General features: G+C 42.3%; 1 protein-coding gene across 2 annotated transcripts in view; it reads right to left on the bottom strand.

Annotated features, from left to right (window-relative positions):
- Positions 1–22,030, bottom strand: part of CA5A (carbonic anhydrase 5A) — a 55,367-nt gene that overhangs the window by 5,450 nt on the left and 27,887 nt on the right. For both annotated transcript variants that reach the window (XM_073605718.1, XM_073605717.1), the window contains exons 2-5: positions 14,979–15,176; positions 7,892–8,010; positions 6,794–6,889; positions 6,649–6,711 (exon numbers count right to left, since the gene is read on the bottom strand). In XM_073605718.1, the coding sequence (XP_073461819.1) occupies positions 6,649–6,711; positions 6,794–6,889; positions 7,892–8,010; positions 14,979–15,176 (476 nt within the window). The remainder of the gene's footprint in view (positions 1–6,648; positions 6,712–6,793; positions 6,890–7,891; positions 8,011–14,978; positions 15,177–22,030) is intronic.

Here is a 22,030-nt window from a genome sequence, read left to right as displayed (position 1 = left end):
GTTTAACTTTTTGAATGGAATTACTGAATTAAATAAACCAATGGAAACTCGACATTTGTATATTCAAACAACTACAGTTGAAACACACCCAGGGATTATGATAAGCAGGCAGCCCCTCCTTACACATCCCCCACTGGGATGTGTCTCCACACCTTTTGCCTACCTGCCATGATCGAACATAATTAAACACAATAACAAGAGGGGGGAGTGGGGGAGAAGGGATGCAACTTACATAGAGACCTCATTACATCGCCATTTTGTCCCCAAGTCTCTCGTTCTCTGCTGGGCCATAGTCTGTGGGTAGGAGGCCAGCCCACAGCCCCCTCCAAAAACAGAGAGACAGTGGGTTCTGTCACAATGACATTCTAATTTTGAGGTGCACACCTATACAATATATAATTTTTTATATTTATTGTGTGTGCACGCGTGTGTGTATATATATATATATATATTTTACACACACACACATAAAATAATTATATATATTTATTATTTTGTGTGCGTGTGTATAATATTATATATTTATATATGTTTATTAAAAATAATAATAATATGTATGTATATATTTTTTTCTGTATACACAGCAGTTTGAATGCCTATAAACGTTCAGGTATTTTGCATTTCTAGCTCTGCCCACTACCTTCTCACATCCTTCATAAAATAACGGGAACAACAGATCCAGTAAGTAAAGCAGGACACCCTTGTATTAGCCTCAGCATGTGGGAAGACCTCGCTATTCCTGAGGTCTACATCTGAACCGCCTTAAAGCCCAACTCCAGGAAAATTTTAAATTTACCAGATGCGGTGGGGCTGTGCTTGCACTACAAGGGTTAACCGATTGTTTTTTCTAGTGGAGAGGAGAAACGCTCCTACTCCTCTGATCCTCTTTTCTCTCTTCGATGTCAACATGTGCAAAGCAGGGCTATGATAAGATATTACGGTTGAAGAACATTGTATAAAATGTAGGTAAACAATTTAGGAACTGGTAAAAATCCAGAAATTTCTTGCATTCCATGAAATGGTATAAAAAGACAAATTGTTCGGAGTCTTCAAATTATTTGTCTTGGCAAATCAAAGTGCTCAGGAAACTGGGGAGACACAAAAGCAGCAGCAGAGACTCTGCCGGAGGAGAAATGTTAAGTCGTACTTAAGGATCTGAAAAAAATCCCAAAGGGAATGAAAATCTTTTATAGTGAAGCTTGATGTGAAGGCCTTCGAGTAATCTTATTACAGCGAGGAAACACCAAAAACTTCAAAGTGGAAACAAGATGCCCTTAAAAAAACACTAAAGCCTTAAAAGAGCAATTAGATATATAGAGCACTGGGAGGAAAAATAGGGATTTATTTTTGTTAAAGCTGAACTGTGGGATTAGTAAATATTGTCTAAATCCATTCATCGTGTATTCTTGAATCTTGGTGTGCTTTGTGTATTTCTTCCAAAATCAGTGCATGAATCCAGTGTGAAACTTTTCCTTCCTGTTATAAAGACCGCTCACTGCAGCTCTCTATCCATGTGCATGGTGACTGGTCTTGTCTCCTCCCCCTCCTGTCGTTTGCTGTAGTGGGGGGAGCCTGCTGGGCCCCTCCCACGGCTCTGCTTAGTGCACAGGCTATTTACAGCACAGCAATTATATCACTACCAATTTAATAAGGTAATATCTGGGCTTGCGAAGGCATCTGGTGCCCACAAACTGGATTTATATTATTTGGCGTTATTGGAGAATACTGTGCATTTGCATTCAATTTTTTTGGCGCTCAGAGTTGAGCTCAAAAAAACAAAAACAAAAAAGAAACCACACAACATTTTTTCCCCTCTCTTTGTTCAGGTTTTCTCTGCCTGTACATCCTGTAAATAGTTTGTATGAACTTCCAGTAGATGTGCATGTTCCAGCAGCTGATAAATACATATTTACTGGAGGTGGCTACTAGAGAATGTGCATTGCCATGGCGGCTTGTAGTTCAAATCAGGAGTGTGCAGGAAGAGGCGTCAACACTGCCACGGAACAGAGTACGTACCCATGCACAAATCTGACGTGTTAACAAGAGTTGCACTGAAAGGCCATTCGAAAATGAATGGCAGAACACGTGAAAATGGACCAGGCTGCATTTTATCACAATGCAATGGACTCCATACTTTCTGCTGCGCTGCATTGCAGGCCATATGCATTCTGCGGGTTTGTTTGGGTGTCATTCATAGTGACGATCAATGTACCAACACATGCAGCGTGTGTGTTACTACAGTGCACTGGTGGGAATGGCCCCAAGCATTGTCCCCCTAGTGTCTGTGGGTTCTCTTGCTGCTACGATTACATTAAAAGCAGGACACAGCCAAAATTAATTAAGCTTTTTGACATTATAGGATCATGTGCAATAATATATATTATTATTATTATACAGGATTTATATAGCGCCAACAGTTTACGCATCGCTTTACAATATAATACAGTAAAACCTTGGTATGAGAGCGTTTTGCAAGAGATTTTTAATAAAATTTTGACTTGATATACAAGCGATGTCTTGATATACAAGTAGCGTCATGTCGCAACAGAGTATAAAAGAGAAGAGAGGCGCCTCTAAGTGTAGCAATATGGTTACATTTAATAAAGGTACAACATTTAGCAACTCACATGGTTGATGATTAAAACAGACACATTTAAGTATGCAGGCATCCAGGGTAAATCTGTCCACATAGGCCATCTTCCTCACCGCCATCGATGTCGTCCCTTCTATGCTGCGCTCCACGAGAGGTTCAAGCCTCACTTTCAGATCGCTCTATTGTAGGGTAGGCTTCCTGGTCAGGATTGCAGACAGCTTTACCCCGGATACCTGCATACTTAGATGTGCCTCTTTTAATCATCAATCATGTGAGTTGCTAAATGTTGTACCTTTATTAAATGTAACCATATTGCTACACTTAGAGGCACCTCTCTTCTCTTTTATACTCTGGAGCTCCTGCTGGATTTTGCTTCTAATCCCCTTGTGGAGGCTTCCATTTGTGGATGGACATTTTATGGTTACACAACCATTGCTATAATCTTTTTATATGGACTATAAAAGTGAAGGACTTATGAATAAAATGGTTGTGGAACAAATCATTTGAGTTTCCATTATTAAATTATTCCATTAAAGTGCTTTGGATTACAAGCATGCTTCCGGAACAAATTATGCTTGCAATCCAAGGTTTTACTGTCTATGGTAGGATTTAGATACACTTTAACATATCTCAGTGGTAGTCTGGAGACCTCTAGTGGCTGAATTTGTGTAATGCTGAAAAGAAAAAAAAAAAAAAGTAATGGGTCTGTACATAGTTACATAGTAGGTGAGGTTGAAAAAAAGACACAAGTCCATCAAGTCCTACCTATGTGTGTGATTATACACCTGCTGTGCTCATTATGAGGGGTTCCCACCATCCCTGTGCTAAGTTCCCAGGTCTGAACCCATTATGAGGAGTTCCACCATCGCTGCACTAAGTTTCTGGGTCTGTACACCTGCTGTGCCCATTATGAGGGGTTCCCATATCCCTGTGCAGAGTGCCCAGGTCTGTACACATTATGAGGAGTTCCACAATGGCTGTGCTGAGTTCCCAGATCTGTACACCTGCTGTACAAATTTATAAGGGGTTCCTACTATCTTTGGGACCTGACATATGATGCAAGCACACTACGAGCCACGACCATTTTGCCTGATTTTATGCTATGTTTGTAAGTAAATTTTTTTTAAAATAAAGGTATTGCAATTTTTAAACGTACTTCACTATGTGACCTTTCATGTCTATTATCCCGCTGAATGTGATGTAATCTGGGAGCTGATTGCATACATGATCGTGATACCGGTTGCATGAATTGGGAGTATACATGTACAGCCTATAGAGATCTTGATGTGAGCCGCTTTCACCGGATGTCCAGTGCTGGCGCACCATTGAGTGCTGGAGGGGCAGAGCACAGAGGGGCGACTGACAGTCACTGCTCTTTGCGCAGACCAGAGAATGGAGTGATTAGCAGTCTTTGATCGCTTAGTTCTGTGTAGAGGCAGCGGGGAACAGATGCAGTATCAAAACCCTGCTGCATCCACCTACAGTGGATATAAAAAGTCTACACACCCTTGTTAAAATGTCAGGTTTCTGTGATGTAATGAGACAAAAGATAAAATAACTTCAGAACTTTTTTCACCTTTAAAGTGGATGAAAACCCTCACATATGCCGAATGAAGTGAACAGCCTCAGATGATACAGGGATGAAACAAACCTCCCTATATAAGTAATACAGGTATATCTGCTGTCTTCATGTGTACATATCCTTTAGAAAGAGTTCTTTGTGTTAGGAGATTTTCTCTTCCCGTTTAACACTACAGTGAAGCCTGGGCATACAGCCAAGATAGCTGATTGGAGGAAAGGCACACTTGTTACACTTGTTCTTAGAGGCAAGCTGACTGCTAATCTATTCTTAGCAACCTCCCCAACACACACTTCTATCTCCCCTGTGAAAACTTATCAAAAGTTTTCAGGCTGATAACAGAGGAAGGAGCAGGAGACAGCTATGGAACATAGTGCTTTGAAGAGAGATAACAAAACACTGCAGATATATGTGCCCGGCTCAAATTTCATAAATCAGGTTTACATCCACTTTAAATGGCTGGGCCATGCCAAAACTTTATTCTTCTTCCTTTGTTGATTTGGATGTATGCTTTCGATCGTTTTTCATGCTGAAAGATGAAGTTCCTCCTCATGTTCAGCTTTCTAGTAGAAGCCCAAAGGTTTTGTGCCAATATTGACTTTTATTTGGAACTATTCATAATTCCCTCTACCTTGACTAAGGCCCCTGTTCCAGCTGAAGAAAAACAGACCCAAAGCACGATGCTGCCACCACCATGCTTCACGGTGGGTATGGTGTTCTTTTGGTGATGTGCAGTGTTTTTGCGCCAAACATATCTTTTGGAAATATGGCCAAAAAGTTCAACCTTGGTTTCATCAGACCAAAACACATTTTCCCACATGCTTTTGAGAGAATTCAGTTGTGTTTTTGCAAAATTTAGCTGGCGTTGGATGTTTTTCTTAAGAAAAGACTTCCATCTTGCCACTCTACCCCATAGCCCAGACATGTGGATAATATGGGAGACTGGTGTCATATGTACCACACAGCCAGTACTTGCCAGATATTCCTACAGCTCCTTTAAGGCCTTATGTATACTGCTGCTGCTAAACAGACGTTTAGGAGCAGTTGAGCGTTTTTTTTCAACTGTCCCTGAACTCTTCATGTTATCAGTACATGTACATCAACACAGGGTCGTTTACAGTCGTTTCTAGGCAGTTGAGTTTAGAGGCATTTTTTGGAACGCAAAAAAAAATGCGTTCAGAAGCTGAGTTTACAGGCATTTCAAGCGCCAAACACATCTAAATGTGGTAACTCGCATTTAGTCACGTTTCGTTTACAGGAGTTTTTAATTTTTGGTTATTTTAAAACGTTTCTAAAAACGTAAACGCTGCAAAACGCACATTTTAAACATCGGTTATTATATGTCAAGTTGAATCGTTTAGGAGAGGTTGTAAAAATGTCCCGTGTACATGAAGCCTAATGCCCCGTACACGCGGTCGGATTTTCCGATGGAAAATGTGTGATAGGACCTTGTTGTCGGAAATTCTGACCGTGTGTGGGCTCCATCACACATTTTCTATCGGATTTTCCGACACACAAAGTTTGAGAGCAGGCTATAAAATTTTACAACAACAAAATCCGCTGTCGGAATTTCCGATCATGTGTACACAAATCCGACTCACAAAGTGCCAGGCATGCTCAGAATAAATAAAGAGATAAAAGCTATATGCTACTGCCCTGTTTATAGTCCCGACGTACGTGTTTTACGTCACCGCGTTCAGAACGATCAGATTTTCCGACAACTTTGTGTGACCGTGTGTATGCAAGACAAGTTTGAGCCAACATCCGTCGGAAAAAATCCTAGGATTTTGTCGTCGGAATGTCTGATCAATGTCCGACTGTGTGTACAGGGCATAAATGTTGCTGTAGGCCTCTTGGCAGCCTCCCTGATCAGTTTTCTTCTCGTCTTTTCATCAATTTTGGAGAGACGTCCAGTTCTTGGTAATGTCACTGTTGTGCCATATTTTCTCCACTTGATGAGGACTGTCTTCACTGCGTTCCATGGTCTATCCAATGCCATGGACATTCTTTTGTACCCTTCTGCTCACTGATACCTTTTAACAGCGAGATCCATCTGATGCTTTGGAAGCTCTCTGCGGACCATGGCTTTTGCTCTAGGATGCAACTAAGAAAATGTCAGGAAAGACCTACTAGAACAGCTGAACTTTATTTGGGGTTAATCAGAGGCACTTTAAGTGATGGCAGGTGTGTACCGACTCCTATTTAACATGAGATTGAATGCAATTGCTTAATTCTGAACACAGCTACATCCTCAGTTATAAGAGGGTGTGCACACTTATAGCTGTGCGCAACCACATTATTTTAGTTTAATTTTTACTTTTAATAGGGGTGTGTAGACTTTATATCCACTGTAGGTGAGCATGAATGTTTATTTTTTTTTAATCCTGCACTTCTCTTTTAAGGCATCCCCAACGCTGTCTTTGGATTTACTGCATTGGCGTTTATTGTTATTAGTGAAATATGCTAGAAGGTTTACCCTATATCTGACAGATGGTAGAATGTCCACCAACTTCTGCAGCTTCGAGTGGTGCCGGCCAACCTGCAGAAACAACAACATTTATTGTAGAACAGCAAGAATAAAAAGAGTTTGCAAATAACGGTAAGGAAACGTTTAGATCTACCTTTAAAAACACTCCGATAACCGCCAGACCGTTCTCCTCCATGATGGCTTCCTCAAAGGTGCGATACCGGGAGCAGTTCCAGTGCACAAGGTGAACCTGAAAAGATCGGAAATTTTATTGAGTCATTTAAAATGCCAGCTTTTAATCTGATGATATTTTTGCCTTCCCTGAGACCCTCCTCTCCCGTACGGAAAGTGAGCTTCCCACAATTTGCATTAGAAGCTGCAGCAAGTCAGATAGAACCCGCCGCATTTCCTAGCTGGAGGATATAACATTTTATAGTCTGCACATCCAACTTTTGTCATACGAAAAATCGGAATCGGCTGTCGAAAGCACCGTACTAACGATCTGAAAATCGGCAGATTGTTCGTCAGACAAAATGTAACTTCCAATTTTCTTATCGTGTGTATAAAGGATAACTAAACCTTCGTGTTTTTTTTTTTTTTAAATAACAAACATGTCACTCTTACCTCCTTTGTGCAGTTGGTTTTGCACAGAGCAGCCCCGATCCTCTTCTTCTGGGGTCCCTCAGCGGCGCTCCTGGCTTCTCCTCTTCTCTAGTGCCCCGTTGGAAAAGCGATCTCCCTCGGGGGCGCTCGTGCGGGCGCGCTCCCGTGTCCTGCTGCTGCGTCTATTAACAGACAGCAGGACTCGGCCACGTCATTAAATTTGATTGACAACAGCAGGAGCCAATGGCTGCGCTGCTATCAATCTATCCTACCAGGACCCGAGACACTGACTGGAGCTGCTGTGCTCGTTCTCGGTGCTGGAAAGACCGGGTTCAGGTGAGTAAAAAGGGGGTGCTGCACTATAGAAGGTTTTTCACCATTAATGCATTAAAGGTGAAAAACCACAAGGGTTTACAATCCCTTTAAGCTTCTCTTATCAACGTCTTTAGCAACAGGAGTTTTCCAGTCAGGTTTCATAAGGTAATGGCCTACACTTACAGCAAGGGCATTATTCAACTTTACTCAAAGTTGCACAGTTTGTTTTTATCTACACGTGCGCCTTATCTGCACAGGCTTTTTTTTCTTGGTAAACTAACCCAGAGAACAGACAATCAGTACAGCACATAGGAGATGTAGAGGAGGTGCTGACCTCTGCCGGGAACACCTTGCTGTCCACCGTATGCTCGGAGCCCCAGTCGTTGTTCATGCCCCAGTGGAAGTGGAACTGTTTAAGCCTGTAGGGGTTCTCCAGGGGTCCTCCGCTCACCACTGGAGGAAGAAAAGCACAAAAAGTATTGTATCAGTGACGGGAATACATCACCTGATCCTTCAGAACGACCATTTAATAAAAAATAAAGAAATAGATACAGGAGCAGGAGGGTAGAGCGGGGGGGCGGGTACAGTGATGGGGCAGATGAGAAGGGGGTTACAGTGGAGGGAAAGATGAGCAGGAGGGGTTACAGTGGTGGGGCATATACTTTAAAAAAAAAAAAAACTTTTCGTGATTGAGAGTGTGAAGTTTACATTTTTTGGTATAAAATCGGCACTCTCAATTTCTTTGAAAACATTTTTCGGCACACTGTGCTCAAAAGGTTGCCTACCCCTGATGTAACGAATGGAGCTGTATAAAAGATATCACTGTGCCCAATCACAGCAAAGTAACAGATGCTCCTATGAACCCACTGCCATCCCACTTATACAAACAGACATATCAGCGACAATGACGGGCAGCTAGACATTTATTTTTTTAAACTCCCTAATACATAACACTACTCATTTTTTCCCCCTCTTGTTAGGTTACACACACACACAGTAAGTCCAGCAGTGAGGGATCTGCTGCAGCACACCCAGTCCTGTGCCATCTTCTTCTCTGTTGTAATAAAAGGGGTGACTGTCTCTTTTGGGTCCTAGCAGCCAACCCCCTGATGGGCAGGGGCCGAAGAGTACCCCGAGGTCTACCAAGATGCATGACGTGGTTATCCCAGGAGGCTGCGGCCAACAAATACATAACTTTTTTGTCTTGGTGGTTACCCCATTAAAAAAAAAAAAAAAAAAAAAAACAACACACACAACTGTAAGCCCCCATTCACACCTATGCGAATTAGATGCGGCTTACACCGCATCCAATTCGCAGGACATTTTAAAATACATTCATATGGATGCATCTGGTTCCCATATGTGCGTTGCATTCGCACTGCGCATTGCACAAAAATACATGTGCGTTTTCTGGGCATTGCGGTGCAAATTACAAGCCCATTATCTTCTATGGGAATGCATCTGATTCGCAGATGCATTGCGTTCTGAACATGGATTTTCTCCTTATCCTCACTACACCTCCGCCCCCCCCCCCCCTCTCCCTGCTCCACAGCTAGAATGCAGAGGAATCTCTGAACAACTGATTTTTATCTTCCCAGTGAAACCGGAGCTTCAATTCGCACTGCACATGTGTGAACCCAGGCTTAAAGAGGAAGGGAGTACAGGTTAAATGACAAAGTGGGTGGGGAAGGTGAAAGTCCACTTTTTTTTTTTCCCTGCATGTGTTTAGTTGATGAGGTTTCCTTGGACTTCCTGTCCTGGAGACAAAACAGGAAGTGAGAGAAATCCGACCAAAGTGAGGAAGAATCCTTTTGTAGACAGCTGTGACTAATCTAAGAAAATAAAGACCCACTGGTGCAATGTCCGACATCGGATGTGATTTGCACCGCACTGCAAATCACATGCGATCTCTGTGCCATGCGATTTTAGCCATACAGATAGTATTGCTGAATTAGCATCGCATTGGGACCAAACTCGCACAGGACCCTTTTTTTGGTCCGCAGCAGAATTGGATTGCATGGGCGTGAACATCCATGCGATCCGATTCCTGTCCGAATTTGCAGTTCGCACTGCGATATGCAAACTGATTTGGGGGCGTCATTGACTTTTAATTGACACTCCCAGCAGTTCACATAGGGGCTGTGAAAATGTACAGACCATACAAAGGAGAATAGAATTACATTTCTCCAGCTGTACCTGACAACCAATTGGAATATATATATATATATATATATATATATATATATATATATATATATATATATATATATATATATATATTATATATATACACACACACACACACACACACACACACACACACACACACACACACACATATATATATATACACACATATACACACACCAGAATATGACTAAGTATTTTTTCATAGAACTTTTTTGTGTTTACATCTTGGGGGTATATTCAGTATTGATGATTTAAACATCAGGCATAGTATACAGCCATATTGCGGCCGATCGACCTGTATTAGCAGTGGATGGTGTGAACACTCACGTGAGAGAGAGTACGGCGGGCTATTTACACAACACGCAATGTGCAGATTACAGATCAGCAAGATGAGGAACATTCACTGCACTCGTATTATCAGCGGTAAATATTAGCCAATAAGACTCACATGAGGGATGTGTGACACTCATTCATAATATGAAAAAGGGACAGGAATAAGCGAAAGAATATTTAACATGCAGCTAATGTTAATGGGTGCAAAAATTTAACCTTCAGGACAGATAAATAAAAATTAAAAAAAAAAAAAAAACACACACCACAAACACAAATATTCCAGAGTTTTAGATTGTAATCTCATGAGCCAGGGCCCTCTTGTATTGAACTGTATTATAAAACTGTACTTTTTTGAAAGTCCCGCACAAATTGTTGGTGCATTATAATAATACATTTTAAACCCATAAAAATACCTGTTCATAGACAATTAGTTGCAGATCAGAACAGTGCATTGTCTATTATTGTTATAGGATCATTTTCATCCAACACATTTCCTGGAACAAAGTCCACTTTTTCAAGGATGCACATGCAGTTCAGATCATAAAAGATAATATTATAAACAAGCTAATCAGTAAAAACACATCTCTTATGCCATGTACACACGAGCGAACTGACAGGCTGAACTCCGAAGGACTTTGACGGAGTTCAGACAGAGTTCCAACGAAATGGACTTGCCTACACACGATCACACCAATGTCCGACTGATTCGAACGTGATGACATACGACCGGACTAAAATAAGGAAGTTCAATAGCCAGTAGCCAATAGCTGCCCTTGCGTTGTTTTTGGTCCGTTGGACTAGCATACAGAGGAACGGATTTTTCGATAGGACTTGAGTCCGTCGGAAAGATTTGAAACATGTTCTATTTCTAAAGACCGTCAGATTTTTCGTCAGAAAAGGTCCGATGAAGCCCACACACGATCGAATTGTCCGACGGATTCGTATGTACACGGCATTATACACAGTACCCTAAGGTCATTGTTTTAAAAACTAGAGAATATTTATATGATCCCTTTATGTAATAAAAAATTGTTACATTTTCCCAAAGGCGTCATTAAAGAGGAGTTACAGTCTGTAAAATTTATTTTTTTTTTTTTTTTAAGTCAGCAGCTACAAATACTGCACCTGCTGACTGTTAATATAAAAGGAAACATACCTGTCCAGGGAGCCCGTGATGTCGGCAACCCTAGCTGATTCGTCAATCAGCTTTGGGTGCAGGCACCGGCATCTGTAGTAAGGGAAACAGGAAGTGAAGCCTTGCGGCTTTACAGCCCATTTCCCACTGTGCATGCGCGAGTCACGCTGTGCTTTCTCAATGGTCCCGCCGTCTTCTGGGACCTCTGCGTGTCCCAGAAGGCAGCGGGGGGGGGGGGTGATTTACTAAAGCTGGAGCACTCAAACTGAATGGCTACCGAGCACAGCTGCATCAGATTCTAACATCAGCTTGTTCATTTGAGCTATGACAATAGATGCTGGAAGTGGATTGGATTCTGTGCAGAGCTTCACCGTATTTTGCACTCTCCAGTTTTAGTAAATCTCCGCCAAATGAGCCCAGAGATCTGGCAATGCTTCCAATCTCTGCTACATGGTTGCTGATGTGACTTGGCCCTTAGGCCCCTTTCACATTGGCGGCAGTCTCTAATGTGATTTGCGGTGGATTACTTTTCAGAGGGTGGTAGAGCTGTGGTTTCCAGAGGCAATCCTGCTACTACCTAAATGAACTTATTTTTCTTTTTAAACCCTCCAATTTTCTATTGAAATACCTTGTTAAATCGTTTCAGCTCACAGTGATGGCGCAGCCCCGTTGACCTCAACTGGCAAGTTTGACAGGTAGCACCTCCTGTCAAACTGACAAGCCAAGTTATATTTGCTGCAGCACATAAGCCTATATTTATCTTGCCATTGCCATCCTAAGCAAAAGTGAACCGTCCTTGAAAGCCACCTGGTGCTTTTCAAATGCAAAAAGCTGCAACAAGCAGAACAGTTCTGCTGACCTTGCATAGTTAGTTAATTTAGATCAGGTATGTGAAGAGTTAAGTGGAAGGTAAACAGGTGTTGTAATGCTGCAGCCCTGATCCCCGGGGTATTGGGTCACGTGGTAGCAGGATAGGAACACAGAGTAGATCACGCCTCGTACACGAGTTCTCAGGTACTGCCATACAGAGTCTATTCCAAGAAAAGCTGTAGGTTCTGAGCTTTAGCACAAGAGTAATATTCTAACCCTTAATATTTGGATAATGAACAGTACTTCATTTACATGAATATTTCATTGTATGCTATACCGTGACACACAGTGTATTAGATATTTAACCCCTTGTCTACTAACGTACATTTAAAAACGGCTTAGTATACAAGGGGTTAAAGCAAGTTCATGGCTGCTGCTAAATTTTGCTTTTTTTTTTTTGTAAAAGCCTACAAAGGGCTTTTAGATAACAATGATCTACCCACCCAAACAGGGGCTCTGAAGGTTTGCCCTACCCCCCTCCAGTGGCGCCCCCAGGTCGTTCCCAAGCTCTCCCATTCCCCCAGTGAATGGCATCCACAGTGCAACCATAAGGTGATCGGGAAACATCCATTCCCATATCCCTCCGTGACTAATGAACCCAGAAGCAGTGAGGGGGGAAAAAAAAAAAAAAGTATTTGATCCCCTGTTGATTTTGTAAGTTTACCCACTGACAAAGAAATGATCAGACTATAATTTTAATGGTAGGTTTATTTTAACAGTTAGAGGCAGAACAAAAAAAAAAAAAATCCAGAAAAACGCATTTCAAAAAAGTTATAATCTGATTTGCATTTTAAAATGAGTGAAATAAGTATTTGACCCCTTCGCAAAACATGACTTGGTACTTGGTGGCAAAACCCTTGTTGGCAATCACAGAGGGCAGATGTTTTTTGCAGTTGGCCACCAGGTTTGCACACATCTCAGGAGGGATTTTGTCCCACTCCTCTTTGCACATCCTCTCATTTTAAGGTTTCGAGGCTGATGTTTGGTAACTCGAACCTTCAGCTCCCTCCACGTATTTTCTATGGGATTAAAGTCTGGAGATTGGCTAGGCCATGCCAGGACCTTAATGTGCTTCTTCTTGAGCCACTCCTTCATTGCCTTGGCCGCGTGTTTTGGGTCATTGTCATGCTGGAATACCCATCCACGAACCCATTTTCAATGCCTTGTCTGAGGGAAGGAGTTTCTCACCCAAGACTTGATGGTACATGGTCCCCGTCCATCGTCCCTTTGATGCAGTGAAGTTGTCCTGTCCCCTTAGCGGAAAAACACCCCCAAAAGCATAATGTTTCCACCTCCATGTTTGACGGTGGGGATGGTGTTCTTGGGGTCATAGACAGCATTCCTCTCCCTCCAAACACAGCAAGTGTTGAGTGGATGCCAAAGAGCTTGATTTCGTTCTCATCTGACCACAACACTCTCACCCAGTTCTCCTCTGAATCATTCAGATGTTCATTAGCAAACTTCAGACGGGCCTGTACATGTGCTTTCTTGAGCAGGGGGACCTTGCCAGCGTTACAGGATTGCAGCCCTTCACGGCGTAGTGCGTTACAAATTGTTTTCTTAGTGACTATGGTCCCAGCTGCCTTGAGATCATTAACAAGAATCTCCCATGTAGTTCTGAGCTGATTCCTCACCATTCTCATGATCATTGAAACTCCACAAGGTGAGATCTTGCATGGAGCCCCAGATCGAGGGAGATTGACAGTTATTGTGTTTCTTCCATTTACAAAAAAAAAAAAAAATCACACCAACTGTTGTCACCCTCTCACCAAGCTACTTGGAGATGGGCTTGTTGCCCATTTCAGCCTTGTGTAGCTCTACAATCTTGTCCCCGACATCCTTGGTCTTGGCCATGGTGGAGAGATTGGACTGAGTGCTTCTGTGGACAGTTGTCTTTTATACAGGTAACAAGCTGACATTAGGAGCACTCTCTTAAAGGGAGAGCGCCTAATCTCAGCTCGTTACCTGTATAGAAGACACCTGGGAGGCAGAAATCTTGCTGATTGATAGGTGATCAAATACTTATTTCACTCTTTAAAAATGCAAATCAATTTATAAAACGTTTTTGAAATGTGTTTTTATGGATATTTTTGTTATTCTGTCTCTGTTAAAATAAAATTATAGGACTGATCGTTTCTTTGTCAGTGGGCAAATGTATGAAATCAGCAGTGGATCAAATACTTTTTTTCCCCCTCACTGTATTATGTCACTTCCGGGTTCACAGATGCAATTCCTTAGCTACTGCAGTCAAGGTTGTAGCTAATCACACATGATCTGTGCTTGATTAGCTGCAGTGGAGGGCAGGGGGAACATCTGGGGGTTCAATAGTTCCCTGAAATCTCCATAAAGAGGACCTGTCACAGCAATAAAGTTAAATATGCAAATTTGACCACGCCAGGAGAGTCAAATTCCGTAGCCCAGCCCCCTTTCCTCGTTGCAAGTCATAGCCCTCTCCTCTTCTGGACATGTCTAACTACTTCCTGTGTTGGCCCAGCTCCACCACCCCTCCTCTAACTTGCAAACATAACATTTTATGTACTTTGAGGGGGAAGAGCAAAGGGAATACTACAGAGGGACTTGTTAGTGCAGGAGTCAACATCACATCCAGTATGGCAGCACCCAGCACCAGTCTCAGCTTTTGAGATGTACACGAAGGAGACTTTTACAGGACAATACCAACCCCAAAAAACGTAAAATGCACATATAATTTTATGGGAAGATTGTTGTTGAAAGTAATGGGTCTCTTACACTTTGCATGGATTACTGGGATCAGTGGTAAAAGAAATGAACTCATTTAGCTCCTGGGAAAAAGCTCAGGGAAAAGACATATCTGACTTTCCTCAATCCCCATACAGGGCTACAGACCAATAATCATGCCACTACTCCATCGTACCTGACTTGTTAGTGCAGTCGTCATACTCCACCAGGAACGAGTAACCGTTATTCCAGACTTGCAGGCAAGTGTTTGGGTCATACTGGGTCTTGATGGGGGTGAGCTGGGGGTGGAAGATGCTGTCACGTACGCGGATGTCGATGGGAGACTGGCGGGAGCCTCCAGGGATATCTATTGGTCCTTTCCACAACGGGTGCACTGCGGAACAAAACAGAGTGTTAGAGTGCCGGAGCAAGCAAAAAAAAAAATAAATAAATAAATAAATTAAAAAAAAAAAAAAAAAAAAAACACCATACACACAGAAAATATATGAATATTTAATAATTTTAGCTGTTGAAACATTGCAGAAAGGATGAGAGTTCCACAGATCTAGTGTGAGCAGAGTAGGTCTTTTACTGCACCTGACAAGATGCATTTTAGGGGCTCAGTCCTCTCCCTTTCTCAGGGCTGGCAGGAATTGAGAAGAATAGGCAACAGATTGCAAAATATATAAAAAAAAAAAAAAAAAAAAAACACAGCGGGGGGGGATAAAAATTGTGCTAGGCCCCAGGTCACAATTCAGGCAGTCCCTGAAATGTGTTGGCTCTTTCACCTCTTGTCATTTGCAATAAAGGCCTACAAAAACCTCAGTAGATCAGTGGTGTTCTCATCCTTTCTACACCAAGTCCAATAGGTCTAATTGCACTTGGCAAGAGGTCCAATGAGAGCCGATGCATGTCGAGGGTGGCCAGACTAACTACCCATAGGATGAAGACCAACAACCATTAGGATTTAAGCACCTCAGGGCTAATGAGAATCCAGCAGGTCTTTTTTTTTCACATGACAAGAGGTCAGAGAGAAAAATCAATGCATTTCAGGTGCTCAAAGCTCCCCTCTTCTTCAGGGCATAGATACTGGCATTAATTAGAATCCTGGACAACAGATTGCAAATTAAAAAGGATAAAAGTTGTGCTAGTACGAGTCACTGGTCAGGGAGTCCCTGAAATGCATTGGCTCTTTGACCTCTTGTCCTTTTCAAAAATAAAAACTACTGGTCTTGCATTAGGTCTCTGTCAATGTCATCCTTTCTACACCACGTCAAGTAAGTCTTTATTACACATGACAAGACAAGAGGTCACAGATCCAACGTATTCTGGGGACTCCCTAACCAAAGACCCATAGGAGGAGAGCACATCAGATCCAATAGGTCTTTGGGAAAGAGTATAATGCTGACCACACACCAAGGACGTCACCTTTTTGTAAAATCTTTATTAAACCACAAAACAGCATGCAAAGTGTCTCTCTCAAAAGGACCTCCCATCCTTGACGGATCTCACCCTAGTTGGCTTATTCTAGTAGGTCTTTATTGTACATGGCAAGAGGTCAGAGAGTCAAAGCATTTCGGGGGCTCAAAACTCCCACTTCATCAGGACTTACATGCCAGTAGTAATTGGGAAAAATACTACACAATATTGCAAAATAAAAAAGGAGAAAAAAAAATTGTTCTATTGTGGGTCACAGGTCAGGGAGTCCCTGAAATGTCTTTGATTTCTGACCTATTGTCATGTGCAATAAAGACCTACTGGGCTCCCATCAGATCTGTGGTGCTCTCATCCTTTCTACATCAAGTCCTATAGGTCTTTACTGCATATGTCAAGAAGTCAGAGAACCAATGCATTTTGAGCAAGGCCGGGACAAGGGGTGGGCAGGAGGGTTGGCTACCCTGGGCACTGTGGTATCATGTGAGGTGGATGGGCACAGGATTTGTGTTGGGAAGTGGCAAGGGATAAAAACTGTTCTAGGAGGGGAAATTTTGGGAGGTGTGCTAGGAGTGGTGGTTTGAGGGGGATTTGTGTTGCGGGGGGGGGGGGGGGAATGAAGGATTTGGGGGGTTTGTGCCAAGATTGAGAATTGGGAAGAATTTGTGCTCAGAGGGGAAATTTGGAGGGGGGGGGGGGGGGGGATTTAGCCCTGGGCTTTAGATAACCTTGTTCAGGCACAGGTTTTGAGGACATCACATATCAAGCCAATCACTAGGCCCTGGCACTGTCAGAGAGTGGGGGAAAATCAGGGTATGTCCTTTGCAGAAATACTGTCAGGAGATCGTGTATTTAAATCTGCGGCTTCCAATAAGTCCCTGGGAATCCTACCATGAAGGACCTTGCTCAGGCACTTTCCGTTAGAAGATGATGATGCCCTGTTGCACTTTTTCATTGTGCTCCAGCATTGTCACCCCATCATGTGCCTCTGGTGGAGACAAGTGGCCATGCCAACGTTGGGTGTGAGACTGAGTGCATGTAGACAGGAAGTCTAATGCATCACCCAATATAAAGCAGTACGGAATATTATGATACATTATCATTAAAACATCCCAAACAGTTCTGGGTTTACCAACACTGTGGGTGGTTTTTTGTTTTTTTAATTCAATTTTTATTGAAAATTATTAGGCAACAAAACAAATTCTCATCAACTTTAGTTATTATTATTATTATTATTATTATGATGAAATGGTGTTGTGTATTTATAGAACACGTTATAAATGTGTTCAACCAAGACTCACACAACTTTTACACATAAGCTTTTACATTTGAATTCAGTTAGAAAACTATGCAAAAGCTTGAGTGAATCTGGAGTAAAAACCATTTATAAATAGACCTCTTTAAGAACCTTGCAAATCTAATAATTGTAGATTTGTGTACAGCAGGTGACAATCCTCTGCGGCAATCTCAGCTCTGGTCTCTTGTGTAACCTCCGGCACAAAGAGTTTCTATGTAATCCATGGGGAGGGGGGCAGTTGTTTGGCAACTTTGTTCTACTTCAAATAATAAATGCAGATAATTATGCTGCATGAACAACACAATTTCAATGTTTTTACATCGGAGTGTATGGAGGTGAAAGTTCAGAAAAGAAACTCAGTGTACAAGTTGTGGCAGGAATGGCACACGCAGAAGTAGTAGCGATGTAAACACATTTCTCTGTAGGGCTGGGGAGCTGATAAACAATCGCAACTGAAAAACGAGACATCACCTGGCGTGGGTATGCAGAACAATAACCCCTCCAAGGCTTAGCATGGTTAAGGGAAAGTATTTTATAATTATCTGGGCTATCCAATGAAAATATAACAACTTTATATTATGTGTATCAAATTTTTAAATGAGTTAATGAAAAAAAAAAAAAAAAAAAAAAAAAAACCACACAACTCTCATTACTCATTAATTATTACATTACATATAATATAATACATTTTATTCTATTTGTTCTGTTTTAAATGACTCTATAATTAATAACGATTCTGGTACAAAGCACGGTAAAGTTGTTTACAAATGAAATAGGCATACCCCACTTTTAAGTACACAATGGGGTTTATTTACTAAAGCTGAAAAGTGCAAAATCAGGCTCACTGCTGCATAGAAACCAATGAGCTTCTAACCCCAGCTTGTTCAATTAAGCTTTGGTAATAAAACCTGGAAGCTCATTGGTTGCTATGTAGAAGTGAGCCTGATTTTGCACTTTCCAGCTTTAGTAAATAAACCCCATTGTGTACTTAAAAGTGGGGTATGCCTGTAGTCTTGAACCGAATAAAAAAAAAAAAAAAAAAAATGTTAAAGAAAATGTAAAAAAAAAAAAAAAAAAAAAAAAAAAAAAAAAAAAAAGGGGGAAGTAGTTGTTAAATAGGAATATATAATATATTAATAAAAATGAATAAATAAAAAAACAAAACAAACAAAACACCACACACACTTTACTTGCCCGGTTGCTTTAAATGGTGAGTCCTTTTTTTTTTCTTTTTTTACTAACATACATGTCATAGGGGTTGATTTACTAAAGGTAACTAGACTGAACTTTTGAAAGTGCAGTTGCTCCAGAGCTTAGTAAATGAGGTAAAGCTTCACTTTACAAAGACCCAATCACATTCAAGAAAAAAAAAAAAAATCCAGCATCTTTGCTTGCACATGATTGGATAATGGAAGCCATAGACACACAGAGCACAGCTCAGCCCATCCTCTGCGCCCTCCTCACTGGCTGTGATCGACAGTAGTGGGAGACAATGGCTCCTGCTGCTGTCTCTGAGCCTATGAGAAGGGAGAGAGCCAAGAGAGATGCTGCTCTTGCGCACAGTGCTGGATCGAGGGCAGGCTCAGGTAGGTATAGGAGGGGCTGCCGGGGGTACCTGCACTTAGAATGTTTTTTACCTTAATCCAGAGAATGCATTAAAATAAAACAAACAAAAACCACACATTCAGCCTTAAGCCCACGTTCACACCAGGCCAATTTGGCATGCGATTTGACATGCGAAATCGCATACCAAATCGGCGGCTATTGCCGGCAATAGCACCGTCTGAATCGGTGCAACACCGACTTTTTTACGGCACCACACCGATTCCCAAAAGTAGTCCCTGCTCTACTTTTGGCGACTTCGGGGGCAATTTCAAATCGATACAGAGGTCTCCAAAATCGGTCCCAAAGTCGGACTGACATGCGGGAATGAAATGGTGCGAGTTAAGTTTCTTTTGACGTCTTGGCAGTGCTTTTTGCATATGCGCTTTTATTGTGAATTTGTTTTGTGTTTTTTATGCTTTTTATTTTATTTTTGGCCAATTTGTTGGGCCAATCTAAAAAAAAAAAAAAAAAAAGAGAAACCACACCACACACACACACACACACACACACACACACACACACACACACACACACACACCAGAAAATAAAGCTAAAAACATGTAACATGCTATTCTGCAGCTTCTCCTCTGAAGTCCATTGAACAAAAAAGCAAATAAAGCACTGTTTTGCATTTTAAAAAGTCGCTGACCCTTTCCAAAAATGCAATGGCTGAAAAAAAGCATAAAATGTGAACATGTCCCATAGGAAACCATGTTAAATGAACTGTAGTGCATTTCTGCAACAAGCACCAAAACGCATAGGTGTGAACTGAGCCTTAGAACCACTTTAAACGACATATACAGATAGAAGCTTCTCTAATCTGCAGACAAAAGAAACAGCCAAAACAAAAAGGTAAGACCCCTTTCACACTGAAGGCACTTTTTAGGCGTTTTAGTGCTAAAAATAGCGCCTATAAAAAGGGAATGAAAAGCACCTCTAAAGCCTCCCCGGGTTCGCTTGCAGGACCGAAAAAAAAAAAAAGTCCTGCAAGCAGCGTCTTTGGGGCAGTGCGGGAGTGGTATGTACACCGCTCCTAAACCGCCCCTGCCATTGAAATCAATGGGCAGCGCTGCCGAAGCACCTGCAAAGCGATTTGGCAGCGGCACTTTTAACGTGCCCCAGTGTGAAAGGGCTCAAGTGTAACTGTGGGGGAGATTTACTAAAACTGGAGCACTCAGAATCTGGTGCAGCTGTGCATGGTAGCCAATCAGCTTCTAACCTAAGCTTGTTCAATTAAGCTTTGGCAATAAAACCTGGAAGCTGATTGGTTTATATGCAGAGCTGCACCAGATTTTGCACTCTCCAGTTTTAGTAAATAACCCCTTTTGCATTTCTCTCGTTTACAAAAGTTTATAAAACAATGTTATGTTGTATCTCTCCATCTCTGAACAATGTAACTTTGTATTTCTTCATCTCCTGTGTGAACAATGTTTAAAAACAATGTTACTCTGTATCTCTCTGTGTCTAAAAACATTGGGGGTTATTTACGAAAGGCAAATCCACTTTGCACTACAAGTGCAAAGTGCACTTGAAATTGCACTGAAGGTGCAGTCACTGGAAATCTGAGGGGTAGATCTGAAATGAGGGGAAGCTCTGCTGATTTTATCACCCAATCATGTACAAGCTAAAATTAGGGATGCACCGAAAAATATTGGCCGAAAATTGCCCTTTCGGCAAAAAGCCGAAAGAGAATTTTTGCCGATACCGAAAGGGGCGGGGCTCCATCCCCGCCCCTGGTGCCGCCTACCAGGGGGGCTTCCTATATTGTAGAAGAGAGGAGAGCCGTCGCCCAATGGGATGGGTGATCTGTCTATCAAAGTGCCCAGACAAGGGGGAGGGGCTTTATGTGACGGCGCGCAGCGGGGAACACACAGCTATTGAAATGAAAGCTGTGATGTTCCCGGTGCTGTAATCAAACAGGCGGCGGCTCTCCTCACCCTTCACTGGCTGCAATGGGGACACAGGCTGCCCTACTGGGGACACTGGCTGGCTGCATCTGACAGGCACTGGGGAGGCTGCATTGATCTCTTGTATCATGTCCCCAGTCTCTGACCATCTCCTGTATAAAAATATTTTTAAAAACAGTCACTTTCGGTATCGGTGTTGTTTCAGTATCGGCTTTCGCGATCAAGGAAGATTTATTTTTGGTTTCGGCACCAAAAAACCCATTTGGTGCATCCCTAGCTAAAATGCTGTTTTTTATTATCCTTGCAGGTCCCCCTCGGATCTACAGCAACTGCACTTCCAAGTGCACTTTCAAGTGCACTTTGCACTTGTAGTCACAGTGCAAAGTGGATTTGCCTTTTGTAAATAACCCCCAATATTTCTAAACATCACCTTGTATCTCTCTAAGGCCTCTTTCACACGGGGCAGATCAGTGATGATCCGCCCCGTGAACACACGCTGGCTCAGCGGGGATCGCTCCGCCGATCCCCGCTGAGCAGGAAGATGACAGGTCCATCGCTGCACACTGTGCAGCGACGGACCTGTCAGAGCGCCGCTCTCCCCTATGGGGGGGATCGGATGATGACGGTCCGTAGTGTCCGTCGTCATCCGATCCGATCACGGATGGAAAAGTAGGTTTTTCCTCCGTTACACTTTTCGGATCGGAGCGGGGTCGGATGTCAGCGGACATGTCACCGCTGACATCCGACGCTCCATAGGGATGACTGTATGTCCATTTTTCATCCGAAAACGGAAGGATGAAAAACGGACAAACGGATCGTCCGTGTGAAAGAGCCCTAACTCTGTCTGAACGATGATTACAAACAAATGTTACTTTGTATTCCTTTTTTTTTTTTTTTTTTTTTAACAAGGTGTCAGTTTGTTTCACAGCAGCTGCTGTATACACAGCAACTCCCAACTGTCAGTTTGCCAATTGTAATTGTTGTCGAGAAATGCCCCCCATTGAA

This window comes from Aquarana catesbeiana, linkage group LG11 (assembly GCF_042186555.1).
Source record: "Aquarana catesbeiana isolate 2022-GZ linkage group LG11, ASM4218655v1, whole genome shotgun sequence".
NCBI classification, from domain to species: Eukaryota; Metazoa; Chordata; class Amphibia; order Anura; family Ranidae; genus Aquarana; species Aquarana catesbeiana.
The sequence above is the reverse complement of the archived record's forward strand: the minus strand, read 5'-3'. Positions and strand labels throughout refer to the sequence as shown.